This window comes from Neopsephotus bourkii, unplaced genomic scaffold (assembly GCF_033783945.1).
Source record: "Neopsephotus bourkii isolate Nb327-2 ecotype Australia unplaced genomic scaffold, CSIRO-AGI_Nbou_v1 NB_595, whole genome shotgun sequence".
NCBI classification, from domain to species: Eukaryota; Metazoa; Chordata; class Aves; order Psittaciformes; family Psittacidae; genus Neopsephotus; species Neopsephotus bourkii.
The window spans coordinates 1,872,615-1,894,274 of NW_026901096.1; the positions used below are offsets into that span (position 1 = coordinate 1,872,615).

General features: G+C 36.8%; 1 protein-coding gene across 1 annotated transcript in view; it reads left to right on the forward strand.

Moving 5' to 3' along the window:
- NOL10 (nucleolar protein 10) overlaps window positions 1-21,660 on the forward strand; it is a 52,215-nt gene that overhangs the window by 18,858 nt on the left and 11,697 nt on the right. Inside the window, exons 13-17 of the mRNA XM_061351727.1 lie at window positions 1,023-1,075; window positions 18,718-18,844; window positions 20,496-20,575; window positions 20,775-20,873; window positions 21,508-21,597. Coding sequence (XP_061207711.1) covers window positions 1,023-1,075; window positions 18,718-18,844; window positions 20,496-20,575; window positions 20,775-20,873; window positions 21,508-21,597 — 449 coding nt within the window. The remainder of the gene's footprint in view (window positions 1-1,022; window positions 1,076-18,717; window positions 18,845-20,495; window positions 20,576-20,774; window positions 20,874-21,507; window positions 21,598-21,660) is intronic.

A 21,660-nucleotide genomic window follows, 5' to 3' on the forward strand; every position in this document is an offset into this window, starting at 1 on the left:
GAAATTGAGGGTATTTCTCATTTTGAGCTCATAAGAAGTCTTGTGGTAGTTGGAGATTTTCCATGGGTTTTAACATTTCTCCAGTAGTATTTTGTATTTACAGTATTTACAGCCCTTGTTTGTGGTGTTTCTTAGGTGTATTTATAGATATTTCAGATTTCACTTTTGCCTCTGTTGGCTAATACCACTGCATTTGAAGCCACAATATCCTTTCTCTCATTTTGTGTTGGGAAGCTGCTCTTGTGTTGGTTTCCCAAGATAAAATATGAACAGAGGTATTATAAACCATGTTAAGATTTATGGATTTGTTTAGATTGTAGGTGTGGGTTTAAAAAAAAACAATAAACAAACCCCAAAACCAAATCCCCTTATATTCATAATACAAGTTTATGCCTAAGGTAGGGTTTTGAGTGCAGTACTAACTGGATTTGTTCTAAACAGTATTACGGGATGAACTGTTTAAATTTGGTGTGAAAATTCACAGCCCGCAGTTCTCAGGCCTTAGCGTTGCTTGAAATGGTGCTGAGCAGTTAAGATAAAGCACAAAAGGGGATGAATGTGTAGGAAAGGAAGCTTGTTAATTATACTGCTTTCAGACCTTTTTTACCTTAGCATTTAATACAACATAGACTGATTATAGATCTGAATTAGTTGTTCCATTGCAGGGCAAGAATGTTCCCTGTATGACCTACAGGTAGTGTGATTTCACCCTACTTCCCTAACCTAGGAAGAGTTCTTTCCTTAAAAATACTCAGGTTGCCATTCTGGTATTTTTTACTCTTTTGGTTTTGGTGCCATCAATTTTTCAATTTTTCCGATTTCTTTTTCTTTTCCTGGAAAAATATTTTAAGTCTAACGTACAAATCTGCAGAAAAATGTGAATTAGAAGCCTCAAGTTTTGTATGTGTGTGTATATAATGTGTGTGTATATATGTGTGTGTATGTATATATATATATATATGTAAAAAAGTAGTTTTACTCTTTTGTGACCAATTTTTTTAAATGTGGAAATCTCTTTTTAGGAATGCTAATGACTGCCAATGAAGCCCCTAAAATGAATATCTATTATATACCAGTAAGTAAGACAAACTGTTGTTGATACTGCTTTTTTAAAACTTAGTAGTTTGGTGCCATTGAAGTATTCATGTTGGAAAATTACTTATGCAAATTCATATCTACATTCTCTGACTTTTCATGATAAAGTAAATTTAAGCCTACCGTATTTTATTAATGTAGCATATGTAATTACTAAAAAACCAACCTGTAAGTTGCCTTATGCTACCAGTTCCAAAACTGGCTAGTGACAGAAGGAGATTCAAATGGAGCTTTGCCAGGAAAAGTAGGTTTTTGATAGCTGATCAGAAAAAATTCCTGAGTTGGGACCATATAGCTTACTTTCAAGACGATTTTGCTTTGGTGTGAAATATTTCATTACTGCCTTTTAATACGCAATGTATAGTGACATAGTCATGGCAGTAGATACTCTGTTCTGACAAAGAAATGTTAACTGTGTGGCTTCAAGTACAGCTCTTGTCTGTAGCTTCTGCTCAGTGCCCTGCTTGAATTGCAGCTTTTCCCTCGAGAAACTCTTCACTTGAAAGGCTTAACTGTAGGCTAGCTATATTGTATTTCTGCGGATTGGTTTCAGGAGACTTAAGAGGAAGCTGCCTGGGGTTAGGGAATGTTACAGAAAATCACCTGTGCATTTCACTCTTGTTTTGTTTTCAGTTCTGCAGTGCATTCACTGGGGTTTTTATTTTTGGCCTGGTAGGAGATAAATAGTAGGATATATATGTGAATATATACACAGAGTATCTGACCAGACTTTAAAAATACGTACACTTGAGTAATTTTGTTCACATCCTAGATAAACAATAAAATTGGTTAATTTTGAAATATATATTGTAATTAGTTTTTAAATCAGCTGAGAAGTCTTCCTTCAAATTATAAATTTTAAATTAATTTCTTTAGTTTACTTCTGAGTTATCCCTGTGTGCCTTGTATGATCTTGATTATATTTTAATATGGAGATTCATCAGTTTATATCTTTGTGGAGTAGACACTATATACCTGTTGTATGTACGTGTCTAAACACAACAGTGTATTGCTTTAAACAGTTCTATGGTCTGGTTATACTTTCTTGTATTACTAGATTTTTGCACTTAAAGGTAAAAATTTATGTATGAGTTCTTTGTGTGTCATTTATGTCAGGTTGTTCTTTGGATGTAAATTATTTATGTCTCTAATTCACCTCTAACCAACTTAAATTTTATTAACTGGAGTTATTTGATGCTTTGGATAACAAGGGGTGGGGGGACAACAAAGGTTTTTGTATTAAGACAAAGTTTTAGCTGTAGTTAGAAGCTGATCCCTTTGTTTCTGTTCACTTTGTCCTTTGTAAGGTTTTGAAGAGTATCTCTACAAGCATCCTTTTACCTGTCTTTTTAACTAATGGATTGAGGAAGATAAACTCCCATATTTTCAAAGTCTGTTTAGTTTTTTACACTTGAATGGACTAGTTACTCAATTTAAGCAATCAATTTAAGCAATTCAGATGGAAAAAACATTCCGTCACTAAGGGTAAGGTTCAGCTTCTCTCTTAAAAATGTGCATTGAGGTTTTTTTATGCAGGTGTGTATGATGAATGGACTTTACACCAAAAGTACATTGCAGGCACATATGCAGTGTTGCTGCTTAGCCAAAAAATTATTTAGTTGTCTTGACTGTCACCAGCAATGAATGTTAGAACTTGTTCTAGCCAGTATTATTCTGAGTATTCTTCCACATACTGTAAATCAAAATGAAGGATGCTTTTTTTTTTCACTCTTTCAAAAATCTTGCTCTCATAAAATCCCCTGTGAATACTGAATTCACCTTCCTGAAGTCAGATAAATAATTTTACCCAAGAAAAATAAGCAATGTGTGTTAGATCTTAAATCATACTTAACAGATACTGTTGCAAAACTAAGTACTGACTAATACTATCTAGTATTTTTGCAGCATGCAGGCTATTCCAATGAGAAATAACACACATCTTTCCTTAAACCTTCTTCCTGTTTCTCTGTTCTCTGATTATTGTTACCTCAGTCTCCCTTTTTACAGGTTTTGCATTCCCAGTAACACGAGTGTACAAATGGACTCAAATTATGAATGTTAAAGCGTAAAACCAATTATTAGTTCTATTTTTAGAATAGTATTGTGTATAAGAAAACTTACAATTTGATTCTAAGGCTGCTACCCAGATGAAGTTTGCTTTTTGCATCAGCTGAACTTTTCCAGTTCATGTCAATGGCTTTGAGATTGAAGGATGCTGAAGATACCGTAAATACAATAAGTATTCAGCAATCTGTAGTTAATTTCAAAACATGGGATGCTTATTATAGACAACCGAAAAAGTTAAAGGTATTGAGAAGTTACTCTAAAACAGGACAGAAGTCTCAGTCTCATAAATGGCTTTTTTACCTTGTCTTCGTTTTCATGGCCAAAACAGAATGGGCTGGGATAGTGTTGTGTAATTGAAGGGTTTCTTACTGCATTTCCTAAAAGTCAAATCTGTAGCTCACTAAATCTGGTTTTGGTTTTTTAATCTCCTTTTTAAATGAAGGCAGTATAAAATGGCGAAGTTGTGTCAGCCTTAAGCTGCTCCAGGGCATTTGTTATTAAGGAAGACTTGATGTTATTAACATGTTCATGTTACAGTTCTGTATGTTGATCTTTTGGGCTAGTTATTTGAGATCAGAGTTGCACACCTGTCCTTTGGTTTCTGTGTCAGTAGATTACTAAGACATGGGTTTTTTCCATCCTTGGAACACTGAGTAAATTTCCTTGCATGGGCAAAGATGAGTTTAGTTGCATGTGTCTTTGGAGCAAAACTTTAAAGAACTAGTGATTTGTTTTATTATCTGATCTCTTTTCATAATTTCATTTTCTGTCTTTTTGTAACAACTAGGACTCATTGTTTTCCCAATGACTAGCTTAATTTTCTGTTTGTTTACTTTGAGATAGATGTGAATACTACTTGTAATATATTCTCCATTTTTGAGATGTTGACAAGAACTTAAGTTATAGTTCTTGAATTCCACAACAGAATAAATGCCTTGGGGAAATGGTACTACCAGAAAGGACAGTTATATTTCAGAGCTCTTGGAAGTACTTTTGTGTAAATAGAATCCATTTGATTGCCCTAGCCCCTCATTGCCCTATAGTGCTAGTAATTACTCTCTTTTTGTAAGTCTTCACTGGAACAGCTACAGGGAATTACCATGATTATGGTCAAGGAAAATACTTAAAACCTGAAATGTATGGTGATGTGCACTAGCCCTCTAATTTACAACATAAGAAATAAAATCTTCAAAAGAAGATATGCACAGAAGTCGGAGTCCTGCAGAGCAGGCATGCGTATGTACACGATGGGTGCAGACATACCCATCATCCTCTGTCCTTGATTGAAGTTGGCCAGACAGTGTAGGACTGTGCCCAGTCTAATATACCCTGCTTCTCAGCAGGTTTTATTAGTGTAGGCACAGTGCTGTGCTAACACAGCTACATGGCTTGTGAACGAGAGCTGGCTCGTGTCCGGCCAGCTTGGAGTACGGTCTGACTGAGCTCATGTCTGACTGAATTATCTGTGTACATGTGCCCATTCTCTCCATTGTTAATGCCAAAGCTAAATTTCCATTGTAAAACAAAAAAATGACTGTGGCTTGAACTTCAGGATTATAAAAAAATTGACAGCAGGTATCATAATATTGTCTGCAAATGAAATGGAATGCATCAGCTTTTCCTGCAGAATTTTCAGTAAGATAGGTATGACAGTGGAGACTAGGAATGTCTGAGAGAACTATGTGTTTCTTAAAAAAAAAACCAGAAAAAAACCAACAAAAAAACAAACCCCAATGAGTTATTTATTTTGCAAAGCTGTTAGTAGAGGGAAAAGAAGGTGATTTTTGGTTTGCTAGAAAGGTCAGGCAGGTTTGCTTTTAAATGGCAAGATGCCTTATGCAGGTACACAGTTCAGAGAGTGAGTATAGCCAAATTGAATCTGACCATTAAAATGAGATGTTTGTTTTACATAGGTAACATCTTCAGTGGCTTAGCTTAGAGTCTTTGTTTTTGTTTTATTTTGTTGGGCTTTAATGAGGGCAAGTGCCTCTGACTGGAATTGGGCTGTTTGCCAATAGCTTAATAGTTAACTTGCAGTTTATGCAAACATTTGGAACCTATTTCTTGCCAGCTGGCTTCCTGGTATATCGCTTTGATGTGTGCCTCAGGAAGGTTGAAATGAAAGTTGTGTGTGCCTTGGGATACTTCTCAGACTACTGACTCAGAAACATAAGTTGAGTCAATAGTGCAACCAGGTCCTGGCCAAAGAAGTGAAGAAAGGAAGAAGATCCACTGACAGATACATGATGGTCCACTGGCCTGGGATCTAAGATGAGCCAGGTTCTCTTAAGTTTAATTGAGGCTATCAGCTTCCCTGACACATAATGTTCTCTTTTCAGGTTGTACAGAAAACAACCTACATGTTAGCTCATGGTGGAAAGCAAGGGTTATTTATTCTGGGTGTTTACTACTGCTTACATGAACATGTCTGATCTTAGCACAGAAATTTCAGATCAGTCGCGTCTCCTTTATTGGGCTTGAAACTTTGGGCTACATATACATACTGAAACTGAAACTTGTTCTACTCATTAGGCTGTTAAAAGAAGAGAGCAATTAAGTGTGTAATTAATTGAGTGTAATATTCTGTGTCCTGGATATTTTTTTTTACTTTCCTGCAGTCTTGGCAGAAAATTCCCCGTTAAGGCTAGAAGCAATGTACTTTTGGTGTAGAGAAGATATTAAGCTCTTTAAGAAAAAATAAATCCTGAAGCGTCTCTGGCTTTTTTTCAGGTGGTTTTGGAAAACCATTTGATATCTTAGCACGCTCCTAGTGCAGGATTGTTGGAGTTATAAACTGGAAATATTTCAAGGACAAGTATTTCTTGCCTACTCAATGACTCAGTTTCTCCAAGAATATCTTTGAAAAGGGACTGGTTTCTAATACAATACCCACTTTGGATGTGTAGATCTCTTTAATGCAGGAAATATTTACGAATTTTGCCCTCTTCAAATTCGGTGACTTTTCAACTAAACCTGATATTCCTGGTACTATTTTCCTTTCATGCATGACATCTTAAGTTATTTCATTTCTCCATTTTTTAGGTCCTCTACTTGCCTGGTTTAATTATTCTTTATCACCATCTTGTTGCTATGAATATGCTTCAAAAATGCTTATTATTAAAAAAAAAATATCCTTAGATTTAGAAAAAAAAGCTATAGAAGAATTTAGAAGCTAGTTCTTCCTTTGTAGCTAATGCTGAAATAGCATGATCACAGATTGAGACACCAGATTCTAGCTTTTATGTCTTCATTTAATGCACTGGGTATTTGCTAAAAGAAATCCAGAGAGGGAACTTGCACTGAAGGAAATGGCAATGAAGGCAGTTTTTAAGACCTTAGTTCATCCCCTTGTTTGTTTGTTGTTTTTTTTCTTGATACTAGTTTTGAACAGTCCTGGACTGTAAATTAAGGATGAACATGCTTTGGTTCAATTGTAGGCTTCTGGGTTAGCTGCCTCTAAACCTACTTGTGACTGAATCGGCCAAAGAGTTGTGTTCAGTTCACACACAGACAGATAAAACATTTATCTGCAATCAGCTGGTAATTTCTGTCAGTCTGGTAGCAGCATTCTCACAAGGGTTTATGTTCATCGGGCATCTATCCTTACAGACTATCATTTTTTCACTTTAAAAGATGTGGGATGTTTCTCACATGTGGCACACGCCACACTTACCTCTATGGTCATAGATAGCCTTTCAGAATAATTTAATTGCTCTAAGACTTACCTTCTCATACTCCAATTATTTTTGGATCTACTAATTGTCTTCTCTCTTGGGTTTTTATATGGAGGGGGTGCAATTAGAGAAAAACACCTACTCACACCTTGTACTTCATGCCCTTAAGACTGATATTCTGTACAGTCAGGTGTCTTTCAAATAGTTTATGGGTGCTGTTAGAGTTAGAGCAAGATCTTCTGAACTGATTTTTGGCTTCTGCATGGTAAAAGCTATGAAGCAAATGATGCAACTTCTTTAAGATTTGTGTCTGGGATTTTGGCATTAATAGATCAGAGTAGGCTAGAGTGTGAAAATTTTGATTTATTTTAGGATATTTTCATGTTTTCTGATTGGCAGAATTAGGTCATTCTGGGTTAATGCTGTCTAAGTTGTCTTGGAGATCCTATGGTGAGGCTGTATTTATTTAGAGTTCATCTCCTTCCATGCAGCCATGGAACTGAATTAACTGAATTGTGCTAAGAGATTCTTTGATTTTTTAATTTTTTTTTTATTTTTTCCCCTTTCCTGAAACAACATGTAGTGTAGAAAAATGTTTCATTCCCTGGGAAAAAAATGTAAAATAGAAGTACAGTAGCTGTGAGGTGGAATAGGAATTGTTGATCTTAATGGTCATTTGTGCATTTTAAGAACTGTGAAATGAGTGGAAAGTAGGATTGTTATGAAGTAGCATATTACAGTTGTGCTTTGGGGCTGCCAAGTATTAAGAGAAAAAACTTTCCGTTAATAAAAGGAAATTTGAATGCATCTTTGGCCTTTAAACTAATTCTGATTTTTGTTATATCAATATTCTAGAACTGTGTTTTCCATCCAGAACAGTCTAAACGTTTACGCAGAATATTGTGCAAACAATATAAAAAGAATGTCTGGTGAATGATACATTACCTATCTCATAGTATTTACAAGCATAGGAAAAATGTTGTTTATCTTCACAAACAGAAATGTGAGCTTCCTACTTTTGACCTAAACACTTTCAAACTGAAAAATAACATGCTGGGCTTACTCCCAACAAAGGATATCCTCCATTTCCCATGCAGTGGCTGCAGGACACTGTACCATTTATCACACATACGTAGAAGGAAAATACCAACATTTGATAATCAGGAAACAATTTCTGATCTTCCTGTAAAATTCGTTTTAGATGTTTTTTGTTGCTGATGATGTAGTAGTTCAGTATAATGTTTAGATTATGAAGGTGTATGATCCCTGCTTACTGCTGTAGATGATAGTATGATAGGAAGCACTTTATTAATTTTTTTAATAGATACATCAACATGCTGACTGATAAGTCAATACTTCCTTATAGTTTACATCATATTCTTCATAGGGCAAAGGAGAAAACTCTTAAAAGCTGAAGTTTTATTGAATTCTAAGAGGTCATTGTTCTGCTGTGCTACTTGATAGATGTCTTTTAGTGCTGTGACTTTCTTAAGCAATTGGTAGTATGGGACCCTCTGCTCATGAGTTTGTATTTTGAGGGAGGATTATTTTCCCCTTTTTAAGTTGAAGAAAATGTAATCATTGAGTATCTGAAAGATTATTTTTTTTTTTTTTAATTACCTAAGTTGCATTTGTTCCTTCCTTTGGGCCACGTATTGTTCGCTTGGTTTCTGAAAATTTAGATGCAGTTGCTCAGCATCTGTCAGTGAAGAAAGAAGCAGTCACAGATAATGAAAGATGTAATTACTGAAAAGAAGTTTTTTGCTATACTATGGTCTATCAGCATGTAATAACAGTTTGTGTCTCTTTTAGCTTTTGTATCAGAAAAGATATAAAGTACATGAGAATTTTCTCTGTGATAATTTCAGGTAAGCATTTCATTATATTTGAAAGTGGAGGCAAGTGACTATGGCCTAACTGTATTGTCATCTTCTGAACTGCATTCAGTAGCAAACCAAACCTGTTGTGTGTTATGACTATTTCATACAAAACCAGTAACAAACTTGTGAGGATTTAAGATCTCTATCACACAAATCTGAGAGGTAAATAAAACGATCAAATATATGGAAGGTTTCGAATACATATTTGAAAGATGTTATTTCATAAATTCTGTAAAATTTCTTCTCTCTGCCACTATGCTCTGGTTATACTGAGGTTATCTTCGTTATCTGACTGGAGGAGTCACAGGTTCCCAACAGGTAGTTTCCTTTCCTTGTGTTGTCTGGCAGTAGTTGTATAAACTCACAAAGCAATCTTCCTCTCAGGTTTGCAAAGAGAAATAAAGCTGCTATGGTAGAGAGTTGTTACAAATCTCACGCCTTCCAAGATTTCCAGTACAGTTGGATTTGCTGTTGCCTTTATATCTGTCGCATCCCCCATATTTCCCTAAAATGCAGGACATGCTCTGAAGTCCACAACAGTTAAGTTCTGTTTTCATGACTGTAAAGATATTTATGCTGTAATGTTCCTTGGCATCTGGCTTGTACTGGGAGAGTTCTTCCCTGTTGGTCCCAGACACTTAAAAACACAAGAGGCAAGTCATGCATAGTGCGACAGTTGGGAATCTCCTGTCCCATCAGAGAAATGGAGGAGGGAGCATTCCAGAATTTTGCATATCTGTCTTGTTCTTGGTAGTTCATACTTGTTAATTTAGATTGCAGTTTGAGGCTGTTACTAGAATCTAGGGACCCTGGGTTTGGAGAAGGCTGAGGTTCTGAATGACTTCTTTGCCTCAGTCTTCATTGGGAAAGGCTCTGACCACACAACCCAAGTCTTGCAATGCAGACACAGGGAATGTGAGAATGAAGACATTGGGGACACTGTAGGAGAGGATCTGGTTTGAGACCATCTTAAGAACCTGAACGTGCACAAGTCCGTGGCTCCTGATGAAATCCATCCATGGCTCCTGATGAAATCCATCCTTGGGTCCTGAAGGAGCTGGCAAATGGAGTTGCTAAGCCACTGTCCGTCATACTTGAAAAATGGCAGTCAGGTGAAGTTCCCGAAGACTGGAAAAAGGGAAATATAACCCCCATTTTCAAGAAGGTGTAAATGGATGACCCGGGGAATTACAGACCAGTCAGTCTCACCTCTGTGCCTGGCAAAATCTTGGAGCAGATTCTCCTGGAAGGCATGCTAAGGCACATGAAAAACAACAAGCTGCTTGGTGACAGCCGGCATGGCTTCACTAAGGGGAAATCACAGTATCACAGTATGCTAGAGATTGGAAGGGACCTCAAAAGATCATCTAGTCCAATCCCCCTGCCGAAGCAGGAACACCTAGATAAGGTTACCCAGGAACATGTCCAGGTGGGTTTTGAATGTCTCCAGAGAAGGAGACTCCACAACCTCCCTGAGCAGCCTGTTCCAGTGTTCTGTCACCCTCACCGAGAAGAAGTTTCTTCTCAAGTTTAAGTGGAACCTCTTGTGTTCCAGTTTGTACTCATTACCCCTTGTCCTATCATTGTTTGCCACTGAGAAGAGTCTGGCTCCATCCTCGTGACACTCCCCCTTTATATATTTATATACGCTAATAAGGTCACCCCTCAATCTCCTCCAAACTATAGAGACCCAGCTCCCTCACTCTTTCCTCATAAGAGAGATGCTCCACTCCCTTAATCATCTTAGTTGCCCTGCGCTGGACTCTCTCCAGCAGGTCCCTGTCCTTCTTGAGCTCTTAGTATTGAAAGAAATGCTGTTGTATTTTAAGAAACAGATTTGTGCGCGTATTGAAACAGGTAGAAGCTGTGTAGAAGTTCTCTACTTCTACAAAGTAGAAAAAGGCTAAGGCATTTATGAAGTCTCCCACTTTCCATTGCCTTATCTGTCTCCCCTGCAATCCCAGTTGTTAAGAGCAGAGGGAGAACTTCATGAGAGATACGTATTCTTTAGAAAGTATTGTGATAGGGAAAGGTTAGGGTTTTTTTTTGTTAAACTTCATATAAAATATGGAGGTTGTGTTTGCTGAGGGTTTGTGCTGGTTCAGTGATATTGAGTCACTGAACAGTAAATTGGCTTTGTTAAAGGTCTAATGAATACCAGAACCTATGCAAGCAAATTTGTAAGAACATGTAGTCAGATGTGATATGGGGTGGGATGGGTGGATGGCCAAAGTGTGGTTACTGCCTTTTATTGTTAGTAAGGCATTAGATCAGCAGATCATACCTGACCTGCACCTTTTATTTTCATGGATAAAGAAATATCTATCAGCAGATGTTCACAGATAAATATGTCACGTGAAGCGAGTCTCAGCTGAATTTATTGCACAGTATTCAAGTAACTTACCTACGTGCCTCTATTACAGCAGATATGTTATAGAAGCTGCTATGTCAGAATAGGCTTTCAGGAACTTCTAATTCATGTCCAGGTTTATATTTACAGGAAAGTGCTTGAAGCAGATTATGATTGAAGCATGCTTTGAGAAGCCACTCTCTTCTTACCTCTTGAGCTTCATTTTGATGAGTTGACTTAATGTGAAAATAGCAGCTCCTACTTCCAGTTTCTGTCTGTTTTTCTGAGCTCGAATTGTCTCAGCTCCAGTTATCTAAGGATCTGAAATGTGTAGGGAGTCTGATAAATTAAAAGATACATAGCAATAGAGACAAGTGTTTATCTTTTATGTATGTTAGCATGTCAGAACATGATAGGGAAAACAGCGTAAGCATCAGACTCCTTACTCTTAATGCCATGACTGGTAAGTTACAGATGACATGAAAGGTGTCCCATTTTCTTCCTGTCTTTGTGAGGAAGAGAACTATTCTGCTAACCTTATTTACAATTCTAAGGAGTAACTTTCATTGCTAGACAGTTATTTGCTGTTCCTGTCTTGGAGGGCATTTTTCCCAACATAATGAGCAGTAGCAACAGCACCATTTCCTTCTTTGAAAGATGATGGTTTTATCAAGACGAAATAGTGAGAGCAGACCTGTGACTAGTTAACTGAGCATAATACCTGTCAGACCAGAGTATGAGATTAAAAAAACCCAGAAAGCACACTATAAAGCCAAACTGTTTAGGATTTGAAAAAGAAGTCCTATCTGATAACTACCAGGGCTGGAAGTACTTGCTATCTGATAACTACCAGGGCTGAAAGATTTAGTATCTCATTCCTAGAAGATGTGTGCAAGTTCTTGCAGCAGTTTTTGTTTAACACTGGGAAGATCTTAAAAGCAACATTTCTTTCAACATGCTTTCTGAAGAGTAAAACCTCTGCATTGTTGATTTGGCACCTACCATAGCATAGTGAAAGGTAGGAAAACCAACCTCTTCGATTAATGAATCTGCCAAAAATGTCTGGATGTGCTGGAGTTAGGATGAGAGAGCCAGTTCATTGTATAATTCAGTAAAATTTATAGTATATGGGCTTAAAACCAAATGCAGTGCTGTTGTCAGTAGTATGCTGAAAAGGAAAAATGTGCTATTCAGTCTCTCCTGGCTGTAGCTGTACTTGATGGCCATAAAAGCATGAAATGTACACCATATCACGTAGAGTGAATGAAAGCATGAAGTTATAAAAAATGAAAATGAGGGATGTACTTGGAGTTTATTCCCAAAACCCATTTAATTTAGGGAATTAAAAGAATTGCATTCAGTACGTTAAATGGAATTACTCATGAGATTAACAGGATGCAATTGGAGTTGATTGTAGAGTGCTCATGGGAAGAAAGTAGATTAAAAAAGAATGGCAGAATAAAATTCAAAATCACAAATTGTTGGGAGCATGTTGGTTGCTAAGGGAAATGCTGTATATGGAAACATGGTGGATAAAAACATAAGGTAATGTGATCCCAAGGCTCCTTTCCGACACAGGCTGATCTCCCGGGCTCTCTGAAGAGGTATGACTGAAGCCCAAAAGCATAAAAACAGGAATGGAGACCAACAGCTTTTCATGTCTATAAATTAGAAATAATCCATCTGGTTTTTTTTGAGAGTTACCAACTGCAGTTGGATTAATTCTTGACTGTTAATAAGGTGCTCTTTCTTCTCTTGCTTTTTCAATGCGTATAGATGGAAACTTCTCAGAGTTACTACGTTTTAAGAATTAGACAGATCTCAGTATTAGAGAACAAAACATTGAAAACAGTACTATTAAAATGAATAGTAATTAATTACTCATGTAATTGCATTAATTAAACTTGGCTATGCAATTAGGGAGCTAATTACCTTTAAAACGCAATTGCACATTTCAATCGCTGCCCACACCCCGGGGATCACCTGGTTTTTTGTCTTCTCCCTCATTAGATCTTCTGTAATCTCCTTTCTCCTGTGCTGATTGAAGCTGAGAACATGCATCTGTAGATGTGCATATGCTTTCTCCAGCAAATGTGTCCTGTTAAAAATGCTTTTTTGTTGTACTGTTTGATTAAAAAACAAATAAGCAAAAACCCACAAACAAAATGTACACACTGCAGTCTGCATTCATGTTATTGCATGGAATTGTACGAGATGTCTCCATTGAGTCATTATTCCTAATCTGTATTAATATAATGGCCTTCTATGACTGTTTCATTGTCTTTAGTATAGTTATACATACTGTGTACAGTTAGTATCTTTTTCTCCTATTTTTTACAGCTAATAGCTATTGGCTATACATTTCATCCAATTTCCAGAATCTTTGTTTTCAAGGTAGCTTTTTTCCCTGAGAGATTTTGACCCTTCTTGTGTGACAGTTTGTCATCAGCAGATTTTATAGGTGTTTTCCTACTATTTATGGCAGCCCTTACTGTAAATATTTAATAGGATAGTCCTTGGAGCTTCACTTGTAACTTGCTTTCTGTGCAGCAACACAGCTTTTGACATAAAATCTTTCTCATTAGCTAGTTTCTGTCTTGCCTTACAGTTGTTAAAGTTCTTATCTTAGTAATTTTACACAATATACTGTATCTAGAACTCTGTTGAAGGCCTTGAAATACACTATTTTTGTTGTAATCAGTGTTACCCAAATAGTATAGCAGGGAATGATTTAGCTAGTACATTTCTGCTACCTGGTAAGGGTATCACAGTTTAAATCCATACAAGGTGCCACAACAAACAATTTGATTTTTATTTTTTTTTTAAAGAAGGTGTAACTTCTAAAATGCATTTTAAAAGAGCAATGATGCAGCCTGTGTTTTCATACTTACTTGTTATTAGGTGTGTTACTGTGCTATGGCATGATGTGGCATTACAGTACTAAGTTTTGTGAATCTGAAGTTTCTGTGAAACTGCTCATTACTCTGTTGTACAACCATGGCAGTTAATGCTTCTGCTTTCCAAGGCCTTCTGGAAGTGTTCTGTTGAATGATGTCCATGGACATTAAGTTATTCTTCTAGAGGCAATTCAGGCAGTGTAAACTTAGCAAATTCTAGTTAATTGTTTTCAAATCTAATTTATGCTGTGAGCATTTTGTATATTTTTGATTGCTAAAATGCATCAGTGAAGGTTGGGAGGAGTTTCTGCTGGTTGAGTCTTCATGTGTTTTGACACCTTATTTACAGCTGAAAAGTTAAACTTATTTAAACTGAAGAGTTAATCACTGCCTTGTATGAAATCTTCCAGGAACTTACTATTTGACATCCTGGAAAATAGATTTTGGAACCTCTTTCGACTCCCTGAAAAGATCAGCTCTTCAGTTCACTCATGTAGGATTTGCTGCAGAAACCTTCAACAAGATACTTACTGATCACCCGTAGGTGTATTCAAAGTCACTTCATTTAAATCTCATGATGCCTGACTCTGAAAGTCTCTACACACCTTGGGCATCTTTCGAGTTGTTGAATATGTTTAATACTCATTGGGATTGGGCCAGTTTTTCTGTGGCTCTTAGGGCTTTGTGGAGCTGGCTGTCATGTTGAGTTTATTTAAAAGCATACAAGTGCTCTCTGCTGTTCCAGATCGAAGATAAGGAACATCTGTTGTGGGTTGGGAATAATACCTACTCTTCCCTGGTGTTGATTAATTTCAGGGGAATTACAGACTGATGACAGCATGGTATTTTCTACAGAAGTGCTCAGGAATTAGGCAGAGGTGTACCATGTAAAAATTGTGGTTCTACAAGACTGTTAAATATCTTGTAAAATAGAATACAAGGGCCTGTGGTTTTTGAACTTATAATATTAAAAAAAGTATTTTTCTGTCAGTATTTGTATCTTTTCTTGAACAGTTTGGCGTTGCATTTTTCTGTGCTCAGTTCCATGCTAGATACTCATCATATTTTGTTTGCTGTGTCTGAAGTTAAAAGAAAGCATTCTAATATGTACTAAAAAAACCCTGGCATTAGATGGCACAATACTAATAATTATGAAGTCCACATCTTGTGGTTGGTGTAAGACACAAAAGGCAATGGCGAGGTACCTGTGTGGAGGAGAGGGCTGTGCTCCCTGACTGCTGCTCATCTGCTGCCTGGCGTCACCCAGCCATTGCTGATTCTTGCAGGGTGGTGGTGGAATAACTGCATTTTGGTCACCTTGTGGGTGCTATTTCTGGTGGGTTAAGGAGGAGAGTGCTTGGAGGGGGGCAATGGCATGTCACCCTGCTCGCTGCTAGCAGAGCCCAGCCTGCAGGTGAGGCTCTTCTCCGGATAAGGCAAAAATATTTTCAGATTATCCTCTTAGGTTTCACTGGCAATTGGCAGAAATTGCCTCCAAGAGCTGGGTTTCCTACTGAAAATAGAAAAATAATGAAAATAGCAAAAATACTTGTTCAGTCATTGGTGGTGATGATGTCTGGTTTTCCTGTCCTAAGAAATATGTGAGTAAAAACCAAGTGTAGTTGTGCACTTATTTCATAATGATTTTCCCATTAGCTGTGTGCAACTTTTCTAAAGCTTGCAGAGAAACTTCTTTGATATATCATAAATATTGTGAAAATTAGGTCTGTCAGTTCAGTTGCATGTGATTACCTACCTTGGTAACATTTCCATATCCTTGCTGTGAATTCCAGTGCATTTTTGTCCCCTAGATGTGGTAGGAATTGTACATTCCCAGTCTAAATTGACAACTATGTTAATTAGCCTACAGTTTGGTGGCTTTTTTGGTGGGGGCTGCATACCAGGCTGAGGCTGTGGCAGGATCTCTGGGGAGTCCCAGTTGTGCGGTATGGAAACCCATATGGACTGCAGGGGGACATCACTGAACTGCTTCGTCATTGGTGACACAATGTAGAGCAGCCCTCTGAACTGTTCTGCATGTGTCTGGGTACAGGAGTGGCAGAGCCTGACATTTCAGAGTGGTGCCATCCTGGTGTGTCTGTTGGTTGACAGGGGATAAGAGAGGAACATTAGACTTTGCAGTTAAAATTCAGTAGCAGTCAAATTCTGTGAAGAGTTACTATTGGTGATCTTAAAAGTCTTTCCAACATAGATGATTTTATGATTGCAACAGAAGGATGGGTTTTGTTTATATTTTTTTGTCATGGTTGGTATTATTTGCCTTCTCTATTCTTAAATTTCTTTCTGAACTTTATTAAAAATGTTCCATTTTAATATTTGAAGCAAAACTCCTCAGGTGTCCTAGAATAGGTAGGCTGGAGGTTTCAGTAGGGTGGGAGAGAGAAATAAGGCAATAAAGCATACACAGACATCTCGGTGGGGTTTTCCTTTTTGTCAGTTTGCATGCGAAATTTGAATAATGGTTGGACTTTCAATGTTTTCCTGGTATCCTGCCACTGCTTTTTTTCCATTAATTATCTCATTTCCCTCTCCTAGTTTTCTATGTTCTGATCATCCTACTCACTCGGCAGATTATAATGAATAATTGGGTCTTTTGGCTTTGTGCCACGAAAGGTTTTACTCTTGGTACCAGTTTTGAGTACAGTGAGTGGAGCTGCAGCTGAAGAGCAGATAAACTGTTTTCCTTTTTTTGTGAGACTTCTGCTTTAGTTACTTGTGCAAAGATTTATACCAGTCAAGATCCCATTGGGGGATTACCCTAACTGGTTGGAGAGGCCTGAGTTTTAATGAATAATGTGAGCTTTGTAAAGTTTGAGCAGATCGTGTTGTAGACATGGAAGTGATGAAAAAGGTTCATTGAAGTGATAGAGATCTTTACATGATGTGTCAGAAAGGTGGAATGAAGGGGAACTTTGTATTTAATGGGAATGGATGTGAGTCAAGGATTCTTTAATCTCATTTCTAATAATCTTCAGCAGAGAAGTTGTACTTAAATTTGATTGCAAGAGAAGTTGTTTTGGGTTGGTTTTTGTTTTGTTTTGGGGTTTTTTTTGTTGTTGTTGTTTTGGGGTTTTTTTTCCTAGTTAATAAGCAACTTGTTTCATTGAAAACAAAACTATAGGTAAATTTTAGAGAAGATTTTTCCACCCCAATCATGCTTTGGTGATCTGGTAATGAAGCCCAGATAATGGGTTTCTTGAATGGCATAAAACCCAGTGGTACATATAATATACCTAAATTGCTTTCTTATATTAAAATAAAAATATGGCATTGAAATTTGACGAAGTTGGTTTTGAGGAATAACTGAAAAAATTAAAATCTGGGTGGAGACAAAAGCGTCTGCAATGTTGGCAAGAAATCAATGTTATATAGTGTTTAAGCTGAGTATTACTGGAGCAGACATGGGGATTTGGTTAATCATTGAGTAGGCAAAAGCTTTCCTCTTAGTGACATCTCAGGTCTTTCCTTGGAATCTCTTCCTAATTGGAGTAAAATATGCAGCGCTGTTTAAAAAAGTATTTTTTTTTTTTTTCATTTGGCATATTACAGTTCTTAGCTGGAGCTGAAATCTTAAATCATACTTGACACAGAGAGTGTAGTGGTCTGGAAACAGTCTGATCATGTGGAGTGTTCCTGTCCAGAGTATTAGTAGAATATTGTGGTTTAGAAATTTGTAACTTTTTGTGTATAGTTGCCTTACAAATAAGAGTGGGGTTTTTTTGTTAATGAGAAGCATTGTCTTATACTGTTACCACACTATCATGTTAAAACAAACTGTATGTATTTTATATATATAAAATTACTTCTACTTTTTTCCATAATCAAATAGGATCTTAAAATAGTTTTGTTGAATCACAACAGTTCTACTGGCCCTGTTGACTGCAGAGTTTTTAATATGAATATTTAGCAAAGAAATCAGAAGCCTCATTAAAAGCGTAGCTCTAGGAGTTTGCCACTTGGTGTTCTAAAATGTCAGCTGATTTGCTGTAGAGAGAAAAAAAGTGGTGTTTTTTCTATTTAGCTAACTCATCTACTGAAAAAAACAGTACTGGAACAGTTGAGTATGGATGCATGCAACAGGATAGAGAGGAATTTCAATCAGAACAGCAGGAGGGAAAAGTGGAGGGAGCTAATTTGTTAGCTTGAGAAGTTGGAGGAAACTTGTATGGAAAAGTAGATTGATAGTGCAATATAATATTGTTTGAACAAATCCTTTGCCTCATGGTGGAAATATGCAAGTTTTAAAATACTTCCTGTTTTGTGTTCATACAGTTTGGGTTTATCCTTGAGTAAAAATACATTAAGTATATCTGTAGTGTTTTAATTAAAATCAATAGGACAGAATAGGTTTTAACATGAACCCATTAGGTTCACTATTCAATCAAGATCCAGCAGTGCTGTATAGATTAGTTGCTATCTAGTCCCATTAGCTCATAATGTCTGGCTCTGAGCTTTTAATAATTAATCAATTAGACTGGTACAACTTGAAATTGTGGATAGTTGGTCTGAAATAAATGACCTAAATGAAAATAACAGTTACATAATCTATAGTACTCATTACTGGTACTGCAAGCAGTGGTTTTAATTGTATTCTTTACCTGCTGTTGCTCTTCAGGTCTGCTTGATTTCAGAGGGGTTCCTTTGTTACTCCATTATAGCACAGTAGTTGGGACCCTAAATGTAGGGTTTTTTTGGTAAGAATATACAGCTCTAACTTTCCATAATGTCTACAGGTTTTAGGACCTGCCCCAAAATGGTGTTCCTTCTTGGACAACTTGACTGAAGAACTGGAAGAGAATCCAGAGAGCACAGTTTATGATGATTACAAATTCGTCACCAGAAAAGACCTTGAAAACTTAGGTAAAGCAGTTGAACGTCCTCTTTAGGTGGCTTCTTTGTTCAGTTTTTAGTTACTTTCACACACAAGTTTTGTAATTCTGATGTGATGTATGAGGACTGTTAGAGGTTCACTGGCAGAAGTTTCCTCTAGTCTTCTTGGTTAGTCATATCTCAGACTGATGAGTTCGTGTTCTTTGGTTCCAAACCACTGCATCGTTAGATATGTGTTGCAAATATCTAGATGATAATTGGCTTATTTAATGTATTTTGGAATCTGCTGTGTGTGCTTTCAGACACTAAATGAAAGGCATAGGAAGAGAAGTTGGTTTAGTTTTCAATGTATTTTCAAGGTGCTCAAATAGGATGTTGGAGCTCACAGCAAAGTCTGCCAAAGGCTACCCTATTTGTACGTAGTAATTTCCAGAAAATACAAGTCATTCTGGGGCTAAGTTCATGGAAATAGAATGCTGAGAATTACATAGCAGAGAAGGCAAGCATGCTTCCCCCAAGCCAGTTAGACATTTTTCTGTCCATTACATATTTCAATTGCAGTGTTTTGATACAGTTTAATTAATTTGCCTTTGGATATGGGAGTTGGGTTTGGCCTTGCAGGAGGCCATAAAAGGAGGAGGTCATACAAAGGACCTGCATCTTCAGTGTTACAATCATAGAGTAGGTGGTCTGAATGTAGCCCTCAGACCCCTATCCAAATTGTAACAGAATAAAGCAATGTAGTATTATCTACAGAGACTAGACTTGGAATACTTATTATGCTTTAAATTCACTATAACTTAGTCAAATTTATTTTGCCATAAATCTGAGCTTTCAAATGAAGAACCAGCCTGAGGGATACTTTATATTTCATATGTCAGGGTTTCTTTGTATAGTAATACTTCCATTAGCGGGAATACTCATATTTTGGAATATGGGAAAGATTGTTTCCTGGAAACAATTAAAATTTTAGCAAAAACTTTGCTTTCAGAGGCATACAGTGGTTTCTTTCAATTTTTTTGTTAGTTAGTTCTGGAAGAAGTTTGTTAATTCTTCATTTCTGAAGATTTGGGGGTTGTGGAGGATATTTTACTATTAAAACCTTATCTTTTTCTCAGTCTTGGAATTTGGTAATGATACAGGGAAAGAAAATAAGAGAACTCTTAAATATTCATTCTTACATAGGTTAGGGATTAGGGTGACACTTTTGTGACATGTTTTTTTCAAGATGTTGTTTCTTCGAGGGAAGTTACACAAGGCAGAACACTTTAATTAAAAACATCTCTATACCACACTAGCAGAGTGATTGTCAGACATCTATGGGGTTTCAAAAAAAAAAAAATCCTCTTGAATTTGCCTTTCTAAACTGTTACGGAATGGAGAGCATGTGAGCATTTTAAGAAGTGCACAGTAATATATGTTATGGCAAGAAAAATGGATTTTTGTGGCGCTGAAGCAGCTCGAATTTCTTGCCGACCAAACTGTGGGGTGCTATTTTTTTTCTGTTTTGGTTTGTCTTTTTGCGGTTTTACTTAGTTTTGATGTAATGGATGTGACTGTTAGATTGATGTGTTGACACTTCTCATTTGTCTTGAGTCAGGTAAGCGAAGTGCCTGGCTTGGAACAGGAGTTCTCTAAATATGAAAGCTCTTTGAAATCCTCTGTAATTTTTATTCCCTAGGCCTTGCTCATCTCATTGGATCATCATTGCTCAGAGCCTATATGCATGGCTTTTTCATGGACATAAGACTTTATCATAAGGTACAGAAGGCTGATCCTTGTCAGTAGTTAATCTTAGCAATAAAATCTGTGTGTTGGGGTTTTGTTTGGTTCGGTTTTTTGTTTGGGGTTTTTTGTAGATTTTGTGGTTGTTGGTTGGTTGGTTGCTTTTTTCTCCAAATAATGGACTCTGTCCTGTATTAAAGGTATTTTCTTTTTGCTTTCTCCCGCTTGTTTAAAGGCAAAAATGATGGCCAATCCTTTTGCCTATGAAGAATACAGAAGAGAGAAAATAAGGCAGAAGATAGAAGAAACACGTGCACAGAGAGTTCAACTAAAGGTAAATGCTGTAAACAGTGACTGTACTTCTGGGAAAACTACTCATAAAAAGTAATACACTCTTAAGAACATCTCAGAGATGTAATGATGTAGGATTTGATTCTGTATATCATCAGAGACAGAAAATCATTTAGAGAACCTTTTGAATGGAGCTATGTAGTTCCTGTGTGTGTGATACCCACAAGTGAAAAATATAGATACCAAGTGTAAAAGAGTATCTCTCATCACATTTGCCATTTAAGCAGATAACCCACTGGTGAAATTTGCAGTTTCTACTTCTGTCATTAAACTAAATGACTTAAGTCATTAAAACATAATACTCTGGAAAGAAGTACATAAAAATAGTATTGTTTTTACAGCTAGTAGCTTTCTAGATTGAATTTGCTCAACATACAAGAAGAAATAATGTATTTTAAGGTACTTTAAGCTCTTGATGGATTTCAGGGAAAAAATTATAAAGTAGTTCTGCTTAAATTTTCCCCAAGTGCTATTGCTTTAATAATGCCTAGAAATATCTCAACCAGTCATGGAGCTTTCCTGAAAGAGATATAAAAATGAGTAAGAATTCTCTCCTTGCCACACTTAGGAATGTAAAGCATGTGTAAAAGAATAATTTATTGATTAATTGCTTTTAGAAACTTCCGAAAGTCAATAAAGAGCTTGCACTCAAACTCATTGAAGAAGAAGGAGAAGAGCAACAGGTTACTAGAAAAAGGAAACAGAAGGTGAGCATTTGTTTTGGGGACTTCTGTAGCTGGGGGCACAGAAATAGTAATGCTTACAGTACT